The 15518-nt window shown below is 54.4% G+C and overlaps 3 protein-coding genes across 3 annotated transcripts; 2 read left to right on the top strand and 1 right to left on the bottom strand.

Moving 5' to 3' along the window:
- The first annotated feature begins 482 nt into the window (after window positions 1-482).
- IL2RG (interleukin 2 receptor subunit gamma) lies at window positions 483-4348 on the top strand. Its single transcript, XM_047716721.1, has 8 exons — window positions 483-684; window positions 905-1058; window positions 1277-1461; window positions 1691-1830; window positions 2277-2439; window positions 3052-3148; window positions 3403-3472; window positions 3809-4348. Exons 1-8 carry the CDS (start codon window positions 570-572, stop codon window positions 4007-4009), a joined length of 1125 nt encoding a protein of 374 aa, XP_047572677.1. The 5' UTR covers window positions 483-569; the 3' UTR covers window positions 4010-4348.
- A 558-nt stretch (window positions 4349-4906) lies between these two features.
- On the top strand, window positions 4907-7213 carry CXHXorf65 (chromosome X CXorf65 homolog). The gene is made up of 6 exons (XM_047716290.1): window positions 4907-5357; window positions 5483-5569; window positions 5773-5907; window positions 6242-6310; window positions 6761-6867; window positions 7082-7213. Exons 1-6 carry the CDS (start codon window positions 5333-5335, stop codon window positions 7181-7183), a joined length of 525 nt encoding a protein of 174 aa, XP_047572246.1. The 5' UTR covers window positions 4907-5332; the 3' UTR covers window positions 7184-7213.
- Window positions 7214-7682: 469 nt separating this feature from the next.
- Window positions 7683-15234, bottom strand: FOXO4 (forkhead box O4). Its single transcript, XM_047716289.1, has 3 exons — window positions 14115-15234; window positions 9500-10559; window positions 7683-9179 (listed from the first exon to the last, which is right to left on the bottom strand). Exons 1-3 carry the CDS (start codon window positions 14574-14576, stop codon window positions 9172-9174), a joined length of 1530 nt encoding a protein of 509 aa, XP_047572245.1. The 5' UTR covers window positions 14577-15234; the 3' UTR covers window positions 7683-9171.
- Window positions 15235-15518: the final 284 nt, after the last annotated feature.

A 15518-nucleotide genomic window follows, 5' to 3' on the forward strand; every position in this document is an offset into this window, starting at 1 on the left:
ACAGGGACCCAGCTCAGGCAGCAGCTAAGGGTGGATATTTGGGTTTGGATCAGGTCAGAAGAAAGACAGCTATATGTGTGCCCACAGGAGTCAAGACTGTACTTTCCACCAGAGACAGTAGGGCTTTCACAGAGGTTTCAGGGTGACTGAGCACAGGAAGGGAGGGAGGTCCAGACCCTCCACTCTACGGGATAAAATGGCTTAGATGAGAGGGTGGTTGGTAGGGAGTGGTGATGGTTGTGGTGGCAATGGGGAACAGATCCTTCCCGGGATCTGGGTGGTCTGAGGATTCTCCAGTCCATGACAGTCTCGTGTGCCCAGCGTCTGTTCCCGCCTAACAGCACTTTACAGTGGTGATGTTACACCTACGGATTAGATTAACACTTAATCTCCCGGAGGATTTGGCCTGTGTCACAGCACACATTTGCCACACCCTCTGTAGAGCCCTGGTTTCTAAGGTTCTTTCCACCGGAAGCTATGACAGAAGGAAATGTGTGGGTGGGGAGGGGTAATGGGTGAGGGGCCCAGGTTCCTGACAGTCTACACCCAGGGAACGAAGAGCAAGCGCCATGTTGAAGCCACCATTGCCACTCAGATCCTTCTTACTCCTGCAGCTGCCTCTGCTGGGGGTGGGGCTGAACCCAACGGTCCCCATGCCCAATGGGAATGAAGACATCGCAGCTGGTGGGAAACATGGGACTGGAGGGGTTTGGGGAGAGGGGAGACTGTGGGAAGGGGCCGTACAGAAATGTCCAACCTGCCACGGGAGATTAGAAGGATGCGGGCAGAATTTAAGAGTACTGTGGAGAAGGAAAGGGGAAGGGTTCTCTGCCTCATGCTGCTGCTTCTTCTGACCATCATTTCTGGTCTTCCCCTCCCCCTCTTCGTCTTCTCTCCAACCTAGGTTTCTTCCCGACTGCTACACCTCCTAGGACCCTCAGCGTTTCCACCCTGCCCCTCCCAGAGGTCCAGTGTTTTGTGTTCAATGTTGAGTACATGAATTGCACTTGGAACAGCAGCTCTGAGCCCCAGCCCAGCAACCTGACTCTGCACTACTGGTATGAGAAGGGAAGAGGGAACAGCACAAGGGAGTCAGAGGGGGGTGGGCTGGATGTGAGGGACTTTATGGGGACCAAGAAAGAGGGTAGCCATTGTCTGAGCCTCCCCACAATTTTCTCATGGTAGTAAGTCAGTGCAAAGGAGACGAGGCTGGGCTGTGGTATCCGTAGTACCCAAGTTTATGCCACCGTTCCTCTTTCTCCCAACCCTTCTCTAGGTACAAGAACTCCAATGATGATAAAGTCCAGGAGTGTGGCCACTATCTGTTCTCTGGAGGGACCACTGCTGGCTGTTGGCTGCAAAAGGAGGAGATCCATCTCTACGAAACATTTGTGGTCCAGCTCCAGGACCCACAGGAACCCAGGAGACAGTCCATTCGGACACTAAAACTGCAGAATCTGGGTAATTTGGAAAGGGCACCAAGAGCCCAGGGATATATTGTGGGGGCACTGGGATATATGGAGTGGTGTTCTTTCACCTTAAGGGTACTTGAGCAAGAAGGAGGAGGTGAGGGGTCTGTATAGGGAGGAGTGGAGGGATCAGGGACACTGCCTTCAGGATCCTAACTCGTCTAGGCCAGGGAAATGACCACACCCCCCCACCCCACCCCCACACATACACATCTCTCCAGTGATCCCCTGGGCCCCAGAGAACCTGACCCTTCGCAACCTGAGTGAATCCCAGCTAGAACTGAGCTGGAGCAACAGACACTTGGACCACTGTCTGGAGCACCTGGTGCAGTACCGGAGTGACTGGGACCGCAGCTGGACTGTGAGTGATGGGGGCAGGACTGCAGCATTTCAGGCCGAGCAGATGGGGATAAAGGAGTCAAACAGCCAAATAGGAGGGCGCAATCTCGAGCTCCTGTTCTCTGCCATCACCGCCTGCGCCCCCACCTCCCAGCCCCGCCACCCGGTTCCTTTGCTCTGTCTCTCCTCTCATCCAGCTCCTTTCCCTATCATCACCAGTGACTTTCCATGGACGTTTCCTTACCTATACCTGATAAGCAAGTAAACAAAAGGGAGCCTTCAAGGGCATCTGGCGAGGAGGCTTTGAATTCTAGTCTGTGAAGGGAGCAGTGCGGCTAGAGTCAAGAGAGGAGAAAAGAGCCAGGAAGAACAGGATGACGGGGCGGAGGGGGGGGGGGGAGGAGAGAAGTTTTCATTCTCCCTTCTCGTTTAGACACCCATCTCTCCCTCACCCTCTTTCTCCCCAAGGAACAATCGGTGGACCACCGAAATAGCTTCTCTCTGCCTAGCGTGGATGGGCAGAAATTCTACACGTTCCGTGTCCGGAGCCGCTATAATCCGCTCTGCGGAAGCGCTCAGCGTTGGAGTGAATGGAGCCGCCCAGTCCACTGGGGCAGCAACACTTCCAAGGGTAAAATGGGCCTAAGGCCTCACTGTGACCCATGAGCCCGGCACCCCAACCCTTTCTAGCATCGCTCTCTTTTGCTGTACCTCTTGACCCCTAAGCCCCCCAGATTTGGTGGCCTGTCTCCCCTCACTGTTCAACCTTAACCCCCAGGTCGCAGGTATTTTTCTGTGTAGGGTTGGGTCACTATGTTGTTAGAGTTGGGGGGGGGGTGTTGTCAAGAAGGAGGCAGAGAAGATATAGAATGTTTAAGATTCCCCTACAGCATTCCTGGAAAGCCTGTGTGGTAAAGATGGCTTTGGAGCCAGACCGATATAAGTTTTTAAACCTGGCTCTGCTTGTTACTCCCTCTTTGACCTTGGGCACATCACTAACCTCTTTGATTCTGTTTTCTCATCTGTAAAATGGAGATAATGATTGTTCCCCCCCACCCCCAACCCCACTCTTAAGAGCTGTGAGGATTAAGGATATGGAAAGTGTCTAGCACTGTGCCTGGCACCAAAGTTGGGACACTACAGACATCAGGGCTCTTTCTCTTTCTTCTTCTTCTTCTTCTTCTTCTTCTTCTTCTTCTTCTTCTTCTTCTTCTTCTTCTTCTTTTTTTTTTTTTTTTTGTAGAGAATCCTTGGTTGTTTGCGTTGGAAGCTGTGCTTATCCCCCTTGGCTCCATGGGATTGATTATTAGCCTTATCTGTGTGTACTGCTGGCTGGAACGGTGAGATTTCAGATATCCCAGGAAAATGAGGTGGGGTGGCTGGGAAGGAATAGTACTGGAGGCTTGTCGCAGGGTCTCCAGGAGTAGAGAGCGGGACAGTAAGGAACGAGGGATCACTCAAGGGGGCATGGCGACGGAAGGAAGCTGCAGGCCCAGGGAACACAGAATCCCTTCATTCTGTCTGGGAGAGCTGGGAGAAGGGTCATAAAACAGCATAACCAACATGCTCCTGCTCCCTCTTTCTTCTCCACCAGGACGATTCCCCGAATTCCTACCCTCGAGAACCTAGAGGATCTGGTTACCGAATACCACGGAAATTTTTCGGTGAGAACATTGTCACAGGCAGACTGCAGTTTGCCAGCTACTGGCTGCCTCTGGGGGTGGGCAGAGGAGAGGGGAGGGGGCCTGCACTAACTGTCAGGATGTGGCCAGTCAGTGGGGGGAGGGGCTAGATGGAGAGAGATGCACAGAAGAACGGATTATACAGATTGGGTGGGGTAGATGGAAACCGTGGTATGGGCTCCCCCTCCCCGGGAGTCTGTGTGTGCCTTCTGTAATCCCAGGAGTTGCAGACCTTGCAAGAGCTCCCTTGGTCCAGAGCCTGGGGTCCTTGAGTCCCTGCCCCTAATTGACCCTTGACCTGGAGATATCTGTCTTTAGGCCTGGAGTGGAGTGTCCAAGGGCCTGGCGGAGAGCTTGCAGCCAGACTACAGTGAATGGCTTTGTCACGTCAGTGAGATTCCCCCAAAAGGAGGGGCTCTAGGGGAGGGGCCTGGGGGCTCCCCCTGCAGCCAGCATAGCCCCTACTGGGCTCCCCCATGTTACACCCTGAAACCTGAAACCAGAGCCCTGATACCCTGACTGAACCCCCAGAGTACTGGAGTCCTAAGTTGTACTAACTTCCCCTCCTCTAACTAGCCTGGGTCCAATGCTCACCTCGCCCCCCTGTGGCTGATTCTGAATTTTATGCCCCCTATAACTTCCCTCTGCCTCCACCCACCCCCCCATTCAACATTTCCTATGGTCCAATTGCCCCTTTTGCCCGGTACATGCATCTGGTCTTCCCTGCTCCAGCCCCTCCTCCTCCTCCTTGCAGGATTCTTTCTCCCACAGGCCCTCCGTCCTTCCCTCCCTCTTTCCCTCTAACCTTCAGTTATGCTCCAAGCAATGAGAAATAAAGCTTCTGTTGATAATCGTCAAGAATGTCTGTTGTTGGGGCGGGGAGCAAGGGAAATGTGGGGTGCAAGGAGGGTGTGAGGCATGGGGCTGACAGTAGGAAAAAGGAGTAGTAGATGAAATGATGTGGAAGCAGTAGTACCACAAATTAACTAGAGAAGAGTGGCATTTGAGAAACTTGACTTTTCTCTAGGTGTCCTGCAGTTCTATTAGCATACATTTCATTTCGTTTCATCTTATTTATTTATTTGTTTGTTTATTCTTAAAAGATTTTGTGTATTTATTTGACAGAGAGATAGAGCGGGAGAGCACAAGCAGGGGGGATGGCAGAGGGAGAGGGAGAAGAAGCAGGCTCCCCGCCGAGCAGGGAGCCTGATATGGGGCTTGATCCCAGGCCCCCAGGATCATGACTTGAGCCAAAGGCAGACCGCCTTCCCCAACTGACTGAGCCACCCATGCACCCCTTATTTTATTTTTTAAACAACTGTATTTATTTATTGGGGGTGGGGAGGAGCAGAGGGAGAGGACAAGCGGACTCGGCACGGAGCGTGGAGCGCAACGTGCAGGGTTTGATCCCAGGACCCTGAGCTCTCCGTCTGAGCCAAAACCTAGAGTCAGATGCTTACCCCACTGATGGCGCCCCGCAGGATGCATTTTCAAATGAGATTTACCTTGTTGCCCCCAACCCCAGCAAATCTGTCACAGACCCCACCCAGGTTCTTCTCTCCCTATCCTTACTCCACCTTCTGCCACATATACCACTTCTGACCTCATAATCCCTCAACTGCAGCCTCAGGCCCCACCCCTAGGGATGCTGGTTATCCACAACTGCCAATAGCTCTCTCCTGCCTGCCCAGTCTGGGGCCTCTTCAGCCTATGTGATCCACCGACCTCTCCAGACCCCCAGCCCTATGGGCCCACTTGCCCCCACTCCCAGGACCTCTAGAACACTCTTGTTCCAAATGACTCATCAGGCCTCTGTCTGAAGAGTAAGAAGATCCTGAGAGCATGTTTATTTTCATCAAACATGGAGGTAAGGGGTATCACAGAGCTGGAGTCTGTATGTGGGGCTTGTGGGGGGGTTGAGGGCAGTGGGGGATGGTCACAGGGATGGTATAACTAGAGAAGGGCTGTGTGCCCCATCCCATGTCTTCTCAGATAATCAGCAGTTTCTGGTCAATACCAATTGCTCTGTCCTTCTGTTGCTGCATTACACCCGCAGTAAAGTAGGGTTGCCTAAAACAGGTGAGGAGTTGGGGGGAGGGGGCTAAAGGCCAAGAGTTAGAAAGTCCGCAGGGTCTTTTCCAGCCCCCAAGCCCTCCGACTGGCAAGAAAAGAGCTCTTGGAATCCAACAGCTTCTTCCAACCCATTCAGGATAGGATCAGTGCCCTTTCTGCTCCCACTCTCCTTCCTCAAGGGCCTCATTTACCCTGTGGTCTCCCTCCAGACACCATTGATTTGTGTGATGAAACAGGGACAATGAAGTTGCTTTTCCTGATGAAGACCCCTGGAGACTATGCCAGCAAATTCCTTACTGCTCGCAACACCTACTACATTTGTAAGGTGGAGCGTGGAGCACCAGGTAGAGGTTTGGGAGCATTCCTGAAAGACAGGGTGGGGCCCTCAAAATGAATTGTGAACCCTGTTCAAAATGGGTTGTGAACCTTGACCCTCACCCAGGTCCAAACTGACCATCTCCAGTCAGCCCAAGAAAGAGCATTGCCTCTATGACAATAGGGTAGGTTGACGCATATTAGCCCCTCCCCAGCACCTGATCCTAGGCTTGGACCTGAGGGGGCGAAATCGGGTACATCAGGTCACAGTAACTTCAAGTGTTAGGTTCCGGAAATCTCCGTCTTTGGAAGGGTGGAGACAGGGTGACAGGGGCTGGGAATAGCACACTGCTGTGTTCATAGGAACCCGACTAGAGAACGCCTACAGAGCTTTTGTGCCTCTCCTGAAGAATCCAGAACCTGAGCTAATTGGTAAGGAGCGGGATGGAGGAAGTACGGTACATAGCGGGGTGACAGAGTACATTCTCTTTGTGGAGTGGGAGTGGCGTAATAAAGCAGGATCCTAGGAAAAGGAGAGGGGAACAAGGTCTAGGTCCACTTAAGGATGGATGTTTCACTCAAACCGGCCAGAGTGACGTGTGTCACTCACCCTTACTCTTCTCCCCATTTCTTGGGCACTGTCTTGATATATTCTCCCTATTCCCACCCCTTTGTTTCCATCTTCACCTTCATCCTTTTCTCTTGGAGTCTTGGTGTTCCAGTTCCCACTGAAAAGAGCAAAACTTAGGCATCTTCAGACCACTCTTCCGCCTAGCCTTGGGCCCAGTTACTCCAAGTGATGGTTGGAATGATGGGAGGGATGGAATGGGTAGGTAAGGCCTCTAGTCCTCAGAGGTGGGGGCGCCTTTTTCTCGTTCTCAGATGCCTTGCGCACACAATGCGACATCCTGGAGAGGAGCCGAGTGAAATTGCTTAGAAGCCAAGAAGCCAAGAAAGTTGTTCCTATTGAATCCTCCATGAACCTCCCAGTAAGACTCCCCAAATGTGGTCTGTCCTTGCACCCCCCTTTCCCTACCAGCCAACCCAAGGCTCCCACACCCATTCCCCCCTCCATGAATTTCCTTTCCAAATCCAATGTCCACGCCCAAGACCTGCCTCCAACCTCTCTCCGCCTGGCCTGCCACTGGCCTTAGCTTCCCTGAGGGTCCTCTTTATCTACTTATGGACCCTTTCCTTTTCTAGTCCAAATCAACCGGAAGATCAGATGAAGAGGGGCCCACTCGCAGGGGTCCGACCTTTAGGACCAGAGCGGACTTCTTCAGTAGAAGGGATAAACATCGCTAACTAAATAAAGTGACCAAGTGAGAGCAGTAATACGAGGTATGAAATTACTGGAATGCAACCTGAGGTCCCTTCTTCAAGAAAAACTCCTTCCCCCCATATCAGCACGAAGGTTTAAGTGTGGCCCTGGCGCCATGAAAGCTCCGAGGGTGGGTGGAAGTGGCAGGAGAGGGCTGGGGTGAGCACATGGGTGGGGGTGAGGCAAGACTGTGAAGTCCGGTACAATGAGCCTTTGAGGGACAGAGTAGGGGGAGGGGTCTTCTCCAACCAGACTACCTCCCCTTGAGAGGCCTATCACAGCCTGCCCACTACTGCTGGGGTTCAGTGACGGTTGGGCATCTTCCCTCTCCCCACCCCAATCCACCGACTCCCCCTGCTGAAATCTCCCCACCCCACACCTCTCAGCCTCTGAGTAGTCCCTCCCGCCAGTCCTGTCTGTCTTCCCCCTTCCCCCACCCTCCCCCTTATCCGAGGGGAGCACCAAGGCAGCAGAAACCAGAGCTGGTTATAGGCATTTATTGAATTTATTCATTTATTGATTTGACACACTTCCCCACTCCAATCTAGCACATGATACAATCTGGGTAGGCCAGGCGCTGACACAGGAAATGATGGGAACCCACAGCAGGGGTGGGGGAGGGGACAACGCAAAGGGGACTGGGGGAGGGGCTGCTTTGGGGGCTGGGGTGGAGGAGGCGGCCCAGATGGCCACCCTGGCAGGTGCTAGTAAACCTGATCCACATTCCCCTCCATCCCTGCTCATTTCCCAGACCCTCAGCCAAGCTCCCCAGCTCCCCATTCCCTGTTCCACCCCCCCACCCCTGCCTGCCACCGCACACACTTCCACATAACCCCTGTAGTCAGGCAAGGGGAAGAAGGGCAGGGACAGCTGTCAGGGGCCTGGAACAGGGAGGTCTCTGTGCCTAACTTTACCACCCTAAATCCTTCCCTCCTCTTCTCCCCCACCCCTCCCACCCCTTTCCAGGCCACAAACTAATTCCAGGCCTTCCATGCACTCTCCCACCATAGGGCTAATCAGCAGTGGGTCATGCTGGAGTGTGACTGCGCCCCCAACACCACACACTCCCAGACACAAGTTGAACAAGGGGGCCTGGCTTAGCCTTTTCCACAGGGAATCTCTAAGCCAGGTGCACGCAGACCTTGTTCTGGGCATCTCCCAGAACTTTCCCCTCGCTGGGTACTGCTGTCCACTGTTGCACCCCTGCCCCTATGCTCTGTGGCAGCCTGGAGCTCTCCCCCCCCCACTTCCTGTGTTTCCCCAAGTAATATCTGTAGTGTTTGCATCGTGTCACTATGACAAAGCCTTCAGAAAGAAAAAAAAAAAGCATTCTCCCCATCACTAGCACCTTGCCACTGTTAAAAATCTCTATATTTGTGTTTATATGTCTTTAAAAGTTTACAAAAAGCCTTTCTGTTATCTGCAGCCTTCCAAGGGTGATTTGGCCCAGTGAGCCCCTCCGGTGCTCAGACCTTGGCCCTTCCAGGTCCCTACTAACCCACCCTACCCACCCCACCCCACTGGCCTAGGGGGCCACTGAATAAAAATCCCAGGCTTAAGCCAGCCTGGACCAGCTCAGATAAGACTACAAAAGATCCTGCTCCCAAAGGCAGGGGTAAGGCCACTGGTGACTTCACATTTCCAACAGCATTGCCCACCCCTGATGTAAAACCTAGGGGGGTGGGAATGGAGGGAGCCAAGGATGGCTCCCAAGAGGGGGCCTCACCCCCTAATTGGCACAGTGAGAAGAAACCCTTTCCCTTTCCCCCACCCCCTTCCCTCCCTCCCTCCATAGTTCCCATATGGGGCAGCTTTATCTTTGTAATTTCCTCAACACTCATGGGAGCAGACCCCACCCTAGCTCTAAAGCAGGGTCCCGAATTCCCAGGGAGGGGTCAAGGGTAAAGAGTGGCTAAAGAGGCACGCCTGGCCCACCACCGAAGCAGGGGAGGACAAAGCTTCCAGCCGTGGCTCAGGGATCTGTGGGAAGGAGAGATGGGAGACAAGGTAAGAGGGTCATCTGGGGCATGACAACTCTCCACCATTAAGGTCCACCCCCCCCAAAAAAACCCAAAGAGACAGCCCTTCCCCCATCTCTCCTGCGCTGCTGCTAGGGGCGGGCACTGCTGAGGGGTGCCCCCTCTCATAGGACACCCTTCCTCCCATTCCCCAGGGGCTCCCGCCACCCCCCCCCACCAACCTGTCCTAAAGCCCACTCTGGCTCAGATCATGGCACAAGCAGGGCACCTAGGAGTGGCTGTAGCCCATGAGATGCTACTGTGGACGAAGAGGTGTCCTACCTGGCTCGAAGTTGAAGTCCAGTCCCTCGCCCCCATCCATGAGGTCACTGATGATGTTATCCATGTCGCACTCCAGGTTCTCCATATACATGTCAAGATCTAGATCCTGAGGCATTCGATCTTGGCCTGCAGCTTCAGTACTGGGTGTGAGCACAGGAGCCCCCAGCGGTTTGGGGATGGGAGCCCCTGCCATGACTGAAGGTGGTGCTATCATAGACAGGGTGGGAACCAGACCACTGGGCCCTGGGGCCTCTAGTGGCTTGGGACAGAGGCCGACTCCCGTGGCTAGCTTGCTGGAGGAAGGCAGCCCCCCCAGCAGCAGAAGTGTCGGAGCCTGGGACAGAATGGGGTCTACCTGGGTCATGAGCACATCAGAGGGGGGTGGTGGTGTATCGGAGGTGAGCAGGGCCTCCAGAGACTGGGAGCTTGTGAAGCACCCTTCTCCAGCTGCCAGGGGCCCCTCTGCTGGGCTGAAGAGGGAGGTGCTGTAGGTGTGCAAGGGCCCCGTCCCCCCAGGATGCTGCAAAGAGAAGCCGGAGAGACTACTCCGAGAGAGCAGGGAATGGGACGATGTGAGATTGAGCCCATCTAACAGCTCAAGATCTTCATTTAGGGTGGGAGGGACACCTCCGGCATAGCTGCTAACTGAGGCTGGCATCTCCCCCTCCGCAAGCACCTCGGACTCTGGCCTCATGGGGGAGTGCCGAGTGCTGACCGTGCTGGCGTTGGAACTGCTTCGTGGACGGAAGGTGGTCCACACGTCGGCTTCTTCACGGTTTCGCGAGCAAGGGCTCCCTGACCACTTGGCAAAGTGGCCGACCGGGCTCGTTGGAGTGGCACCTTCAGGTGGAGCTGGCAGCACGGCAGGTTTCTTCTTGGGGGCCTTGCTGCGGCCCCGAAGCAGCTTGCTGCTGCTATCCATGGAGGCTGCCCGGCGGCGGGGAGCCTTGCCGCTCTTGCCTCCTTCAGGATTCAGCATCCACCAGGAGCTCTTGCCAGTAGCCTCATTGTGAACCTTGATGAACTTGCTGTGCAGGGACAGGTTGTGGCGGATGGAGTTCTGGAGGGGGCAGAGGCAGTGGGAAAGGGGGCATGAGGTACGTGCAGGGAGGCTAGTGGCCAGCGGCTCCGCCTCAAAGCACGATGGGACAGAGCAGGGGCATTCCTGGAAACCCAGAGCTATTAACCCCGTGGCAAGGGGGGGGGTGGAAGCAAGCAAAGGTAGGGATGGGGGTGGGGGAGTGAGGCGGGGGCGGGGAGACCATACACAGTTCCCACCCAAAGACAAGATGTTCGGCCTTTGCTGCTCAAGGGCCCAGGAGACAAGCTGAGTTAACAACCTACTGCTGAGGGCACTGGGCCCGCTCTGGAAAAGCTCACAGCACTGCATTCCTCCCAGGTCTCTGGGGGAGCTTTCTGGCGCTGGTGGGCATTTACTGGGGAGACATGCTCCTGATTCCGCAAGAACTGGGATTAGATGGGAAATAATTCCACGGCTACAACCTCTTTCCTTGAGTGTAGGCTCATTTGGAGTTCCGGGACAGTGGCCTAACACCAGCCCAAGACTGACCCACCCTGTCTCCAGCTGTCTTGAGCCAGTTCTCTGAATAGGTTGTCGGGCTGGAACCCCAGGGGAGCGGGCGCTCTACTTCCCATGGGGCATTTGAGCCCCAGCTCTCCATAGGATTTGAAGATCCCCCCCCCCGCCCTTTTTTTTTTCTCATTCCTCCCTCCTTGGGCAGATGGGCTCAACTACATTCAGGCCAGGCTCCTCTCTGTGCCTCAGATACACAAGGCACGTTCCCTTCTCCCTCCCTCCTCGTCCCAGGAAGGATCTCCCTTCTGTAAATTCTGCTCCTTCCTCCAGGCCAAGTATAAGTCCCCTCTCTTCTGTTAAGTGGTTGCTTGGCTTCTGCAGCCAAATCTCTCACATGGTATTTTTAATCTGTTCCCCACAACCTTACCCAACCTATATTGTATTATTTTCAATTTCACATAATTAGTCTCATGGAGTATATGCCCCCGCGGCACAGATCATGTTGTGCAGTCCGGCAGCCCTCAACAGCGTGTGCTCGGAGTGCCAGGTTCCCAGCACATAATCAGCACCTTGTTGCCTTATTGGAGGGTGGCCCTTGGGTGACAATAGTGAGCCTCCCCTTGAGGCTCTATCAGCTTTGGAGCACCTTGGGTATTGGAAGCACCTTCTCCCTCCCTCCTTCCCTCCCCTCTGTTCTCCCTTCCTCCCTCACTGCTGATATTCTGCTAGAGATAAAGTTTTTTTTTTTTTTTCCCCAGGGGCCCAGGGAGCCGAGATTGGCAGCTTCTTGAGCCCCCAGAGCAGCTTCTTTCTACTGGTTGCCCCAGGCTAGTTACACCATCCTTTTGTGCCCCCCCAACCTTCCTTCTCTGTCCCACCTCCTTTCCCCTACTTCTCCTCAGGAATTTGTGCCTAAGATCTCCAACCTTAGGGGCATTTGACCTCCCACATGGAGCTCTTTGGTGTTTAGAAACTTGGGAGGAGCCCAGAAGGGCTTGGAGCTACTAGAGGCTGAGGCTCTGACTGGTGCTCCAGATAAGGAGACCCTCTGCCTGGGGAGAGATGCTGAAGTAGCTTCATGTTCCAGAGTTCTGTAGCCAAAGAACTCCTTGTCTCTCTGGGACACTTCAGGAACGGCTACTACCTCGGCTGCACTGGTACTCCTCGTTCCTTGAAGGAACAGACACTTGTCCATCTAGACATTAACCGTCCAGCCTCAGTAACCAAGCACCCCCGTGACTTCTGGCACTGGGACCTCCCCCCTTTTTGTCCTTCAGCTGTGGCTCTACTGAGAAGATCCATTCCTCTCTCTACACTCAGTACCCATGAGGCCCATTTGTTTAACCCCTCTTCTTTAGACCTCAGAACTAGTCCACTGTACATCCTCCTACTTGGAGAGGTCAGCTCCCTAGAAGCCTAGAATTCTTACCTGTTGGAAGTGGGGTTGAGGGGGGTGACTCCTAATTGTTCCCCCAAGCCACCTAAACAAAGCTTTCTTGTTCTAAGTGAGGGCCACCCCCTGGTGGGCTTGGAGTAATCTTGGCACATCACCAGAGGAGCCAGTTCAGGCCCTGAGGCTTACCCCTTGGGGTGGGGAGGCGGTAGGGGGGTCAGAGGCTGGGAGGCCCCAACCTCAGCCTGATTTGGCTTTGCCATTATACCAATGAAGAGAATTTGGGCCTCATGGACTAGCAGAAAGACGATATGATTTCTAGTTGGACCTGAGTTCAGGTCCTTGCTCTACTGATATCGGGCAAGTTGCCTGACCTTTCTATACCTTAGTTTCCCCATATGTAAAATGTGGAATCTCAGAACTGCTGTGAAGATTAATAAAACAAAAAAAAAACGTAAAAACTACTTTGTAAACTAAAAATCCGCCAATCAGTGAACATTATAAGGAAGGACTACACTCCCACAGCATAACTAACAACTCATGATTATTTCTTCTACCCGGGAAAATGAACCTAAGGGAAAAGAAAAAACAGCTGTGTAGGCTGGGTCCAAGGAGGGGAGCTCTTTAGGAGCTGAGACTGTGGCGTGGCAGTCTACCCAGAAATAGTGCCAAGGGTCTCAGTCAGCTGTCCTGTTTTGTGTCCAGCCCATCTCCTAGGGATAGTGCAGATCTGATCCCTCGATCTCCTATACCTAGGGGAAGACCCTCTGCTCATTCAACCTTCTCTACTTCCTTGTACGCTGATCTCACCACCTATGGGGGTGCAAGATGCCAAGGGGCCGAAGCTCCCCATTTCGTGATTAAGAGTCCCATATTCCTCCGGACAAGTTTTCAGAGCATCTAGCAAGATCTTTCCTCACAGTTTCTTCGTGGAAGGTCAAGCGAACGCCCAACCTTGTGCTCTCAGGTCAGGACCCTATCTTTTTTTTTCATAACTATTATTCCTCAACGGTAAATGAAAAATCTCCCTCCCGCCCCCGCCACCCCAGACTTAGATAGCCCCTTACTAGGGAGAGTTTCCTAGCACTATGGGGTAAACCAAGGCAGGTAGCTGCTCATGGCCCTTTTTTATTCCCTCCTGGTCCATAAGAGCAGCCACTTTACCTCATGAGTATCACCTTTTTCACCTAGGCCACTCAACCCCCTCTTCTTGGGTAGAGGCATTCTACAACAGTACCTCTACCCTGAGGTATTGAGAGGCAATCGGGGAATCCAGGTAATCCCACAGGAATGGGAGAAAAGGTGTTGGGGTGGGAGGTGGGGGAGGAGGGAAGGCTAGGTTCATGTGGGGAATCCACACAGTTCCTGCTGTACATAGGATAAAGACTTCTCTGTGGGAATAAGTGTCTGGGGCAGCTCAAGCCAAAGTGCTGGAAGTGTTGAGCAGCGAGCAGAGAATTCAATTTTCTCCAAGGCAAGGACAGTGTCTTATTCATCTGCAATCCTCCAGCATCAAGCCCTGAGCAGCGGCATATACTATGTCCTAAGTAAATGTTTGTGTAATTGAGGATTTGAAGGTGGCTCCCTGGGGTGGGGTCATAAAAGGGGCCCCAGAATGGCAGTAAGGAGGCTAGGGGGCCCAGGGGCAGATGGTATTGGGACCGAGGTAAGGGGGTCATAGTTACCTTCCATCCTGCGGAGCTGTTGCTGTCACCCTTGTCCTTGAAGTAGGGCACAGTGCGGACCATCCACTCATAGATCTGGGCGAGTGTCAGTCGCTTCTCGGGGGCGCTTTCAATGGCCTGGCTGATGAGTTCTGCATATGACTGATTTCCCCAGGCATTCCGGCGGGAGCCTCCCTTCCGAGGACCTGTTACAGCCCCCAGGATCCCGGGCTGGGGGCCCCCTGCCGGCTCTGGGAGCTGGGAGGGCAACAGGGTCGGCTCTGAGTGCCCCTCCGTGAGTACCTTGTCTCCCAGACCTGGCTCCACCTCGGGCGGCTCAGGCGGCTCAGCTGTCTCAGTAGAGATCTCCGGTCGGGGAAGGGGCCAGGTGCAGGAGCGAGGACGGCTCTGGGGTTCGAAGTCAGGATCGAGGTCTATGATCGCGGCAGCCTCTGTGGCTGAATTCTCATTCCTTGGATCCATACGTGGAGTTGGACCTCCGCCGCTCAGCGTTCAGAGGAGTCTGCCACCGTCCCTCGCGATGCCTCCCCCCAGGGGGGAAGCACCGAGGGCCAGGAGGCACATTCCTGCCAGTCCTCAGAAAGTCGCGAACTTCCCCCCTCGCCCCAGGACGCTAGCCCCCAAGCTGTCCCTTCCACACAGTTCTCCGATCGTCTTCTCGACTACAAGCGGACAGCCTCGGAGCTCTTTCCGAGGCACCACCTGTAACCTCCGCCTAGCGAAGACACTTTTTCTCCAACCTCTCAGCTTCCTGCTCTTTTAAACCTGAGGCACCGTATCCCCTCATACATTGCGCTCCCATCACCGAACGTCTCCTTAGCCGCAGTTCCCTCCCCCTTTTAAGTTGCTGCCCCCCGGACACTCCTCCCAAATTTCCTCCACCCGGATCACTGCCCTCCCCAACGCCCCGCTCCCCCGCGTCACTCGCCCCTCCCCTAGCTGCCCCTCCCCCCGCCTCTTCCCTGCCCTCCACTCTTAATAGGGCCCGCGGCCCCGCGGCCCCAGCCTCTCTCCCGCACCAATTCCCCAATCAGCCCCCCCCCACCCACGGGTTCCCTTTTTGTTTTGCTCGGAGCAGCAGCCCCCGCCTGACGTCTCTGTTTACCACTCGCCCGGGCAGCCATCTGCGCACGCGCCTCGAGAGCCGATTGGGAAACCGAGTTCTTCAGTCGTGCCACCCTGGTCAGCCTTAGGGGACTACATTTCCCGTCTTACTTCGCGGCCAGGAGCCCGATAAGGGCGGCTGGAGAGCGGCGTGGCAGGATATAGGGAGGTGGAACCTTAATTATTAGAGGTCGTCGCGGACTTTTTCTTTTCTTTAAAAGTCATTTTCCTCCTTCCTCCCCCTTCCCACCTCCTCCCGTGTGACTCCGGGTCGCCTAGGTGACCGTGTTGCGAGGCGCT

The sequence above is a fragment of the Lutra lutra genome, chromosome X (assembly GCF_902655055.1).
Source record: "Lutra lutra chromosome X, mLutLut1.2, whole genome shotgun sequence".
NCBI lineage: Eukaryota > Metazoa > Chordata > Mammalia > Carnivora > Mustelidae > Lutra > Lutra lutra.

Excerpts from the sequence above, each read along its gene's own strand:
- IL2RG (XM_047716721.1), top strand. The coding sequence starts at position 570 with ATGTTGAAGCCACCATTGCCACTCAGATCCTTCTTACTCCTGCAGCTG. Across the intron at positions 1,831-2,276 it reads ACTGGGACCGCAGCTGGACT|GAACAATCGGTGGACCACCG; the intron begins GTGAGTGATGGG and ends TTTCTCCCCAAG. Across the intron at positions 3,473-3,808 it reads AATACCACGGAAATTTTTCG|GCCTGGAGTGGAGTGTCCAA; the intron begins GTGAGAACATTG and ends ATCTGTCTTTAG.
- CXHXorf65 (XM_047716290.1), top strand. The coding sequence starts at position 5,333 with ATGTTTATTTTCATCAAACATGGAG. Across the intron at positions 5,908-6,241 it reads GGTGGAGCGTGGAGCACCAG|GAACCCGACTAGAGAACGCC; the intron begins GTAGAGGTTTGG and ends CTGTGTTCATAG. Across the intron at positions 6,311-6,760 it reads TCCAGAACCTGAGCTAATTG|ATGCCTTGCGCACACAATGC; the intron begins GTAAGGAGCGGG and ends TCTCGTTCTCAG.
- FOXO4 (XM_047716289.1), bottom strand. The coding sequence starts at position 14,576 with ATGGATCCAAGGAATGAGAATTCAGCCACAGAGGCTGCCGCGATCATA. Across the intron at positions 10,560-14,114 it reads ACAGCTCCGCAGGATGGAAG|AACTCCATCCGCCACAACCT; the intron begins GTAACTATGACC and ends TGCCCCCTCCAG.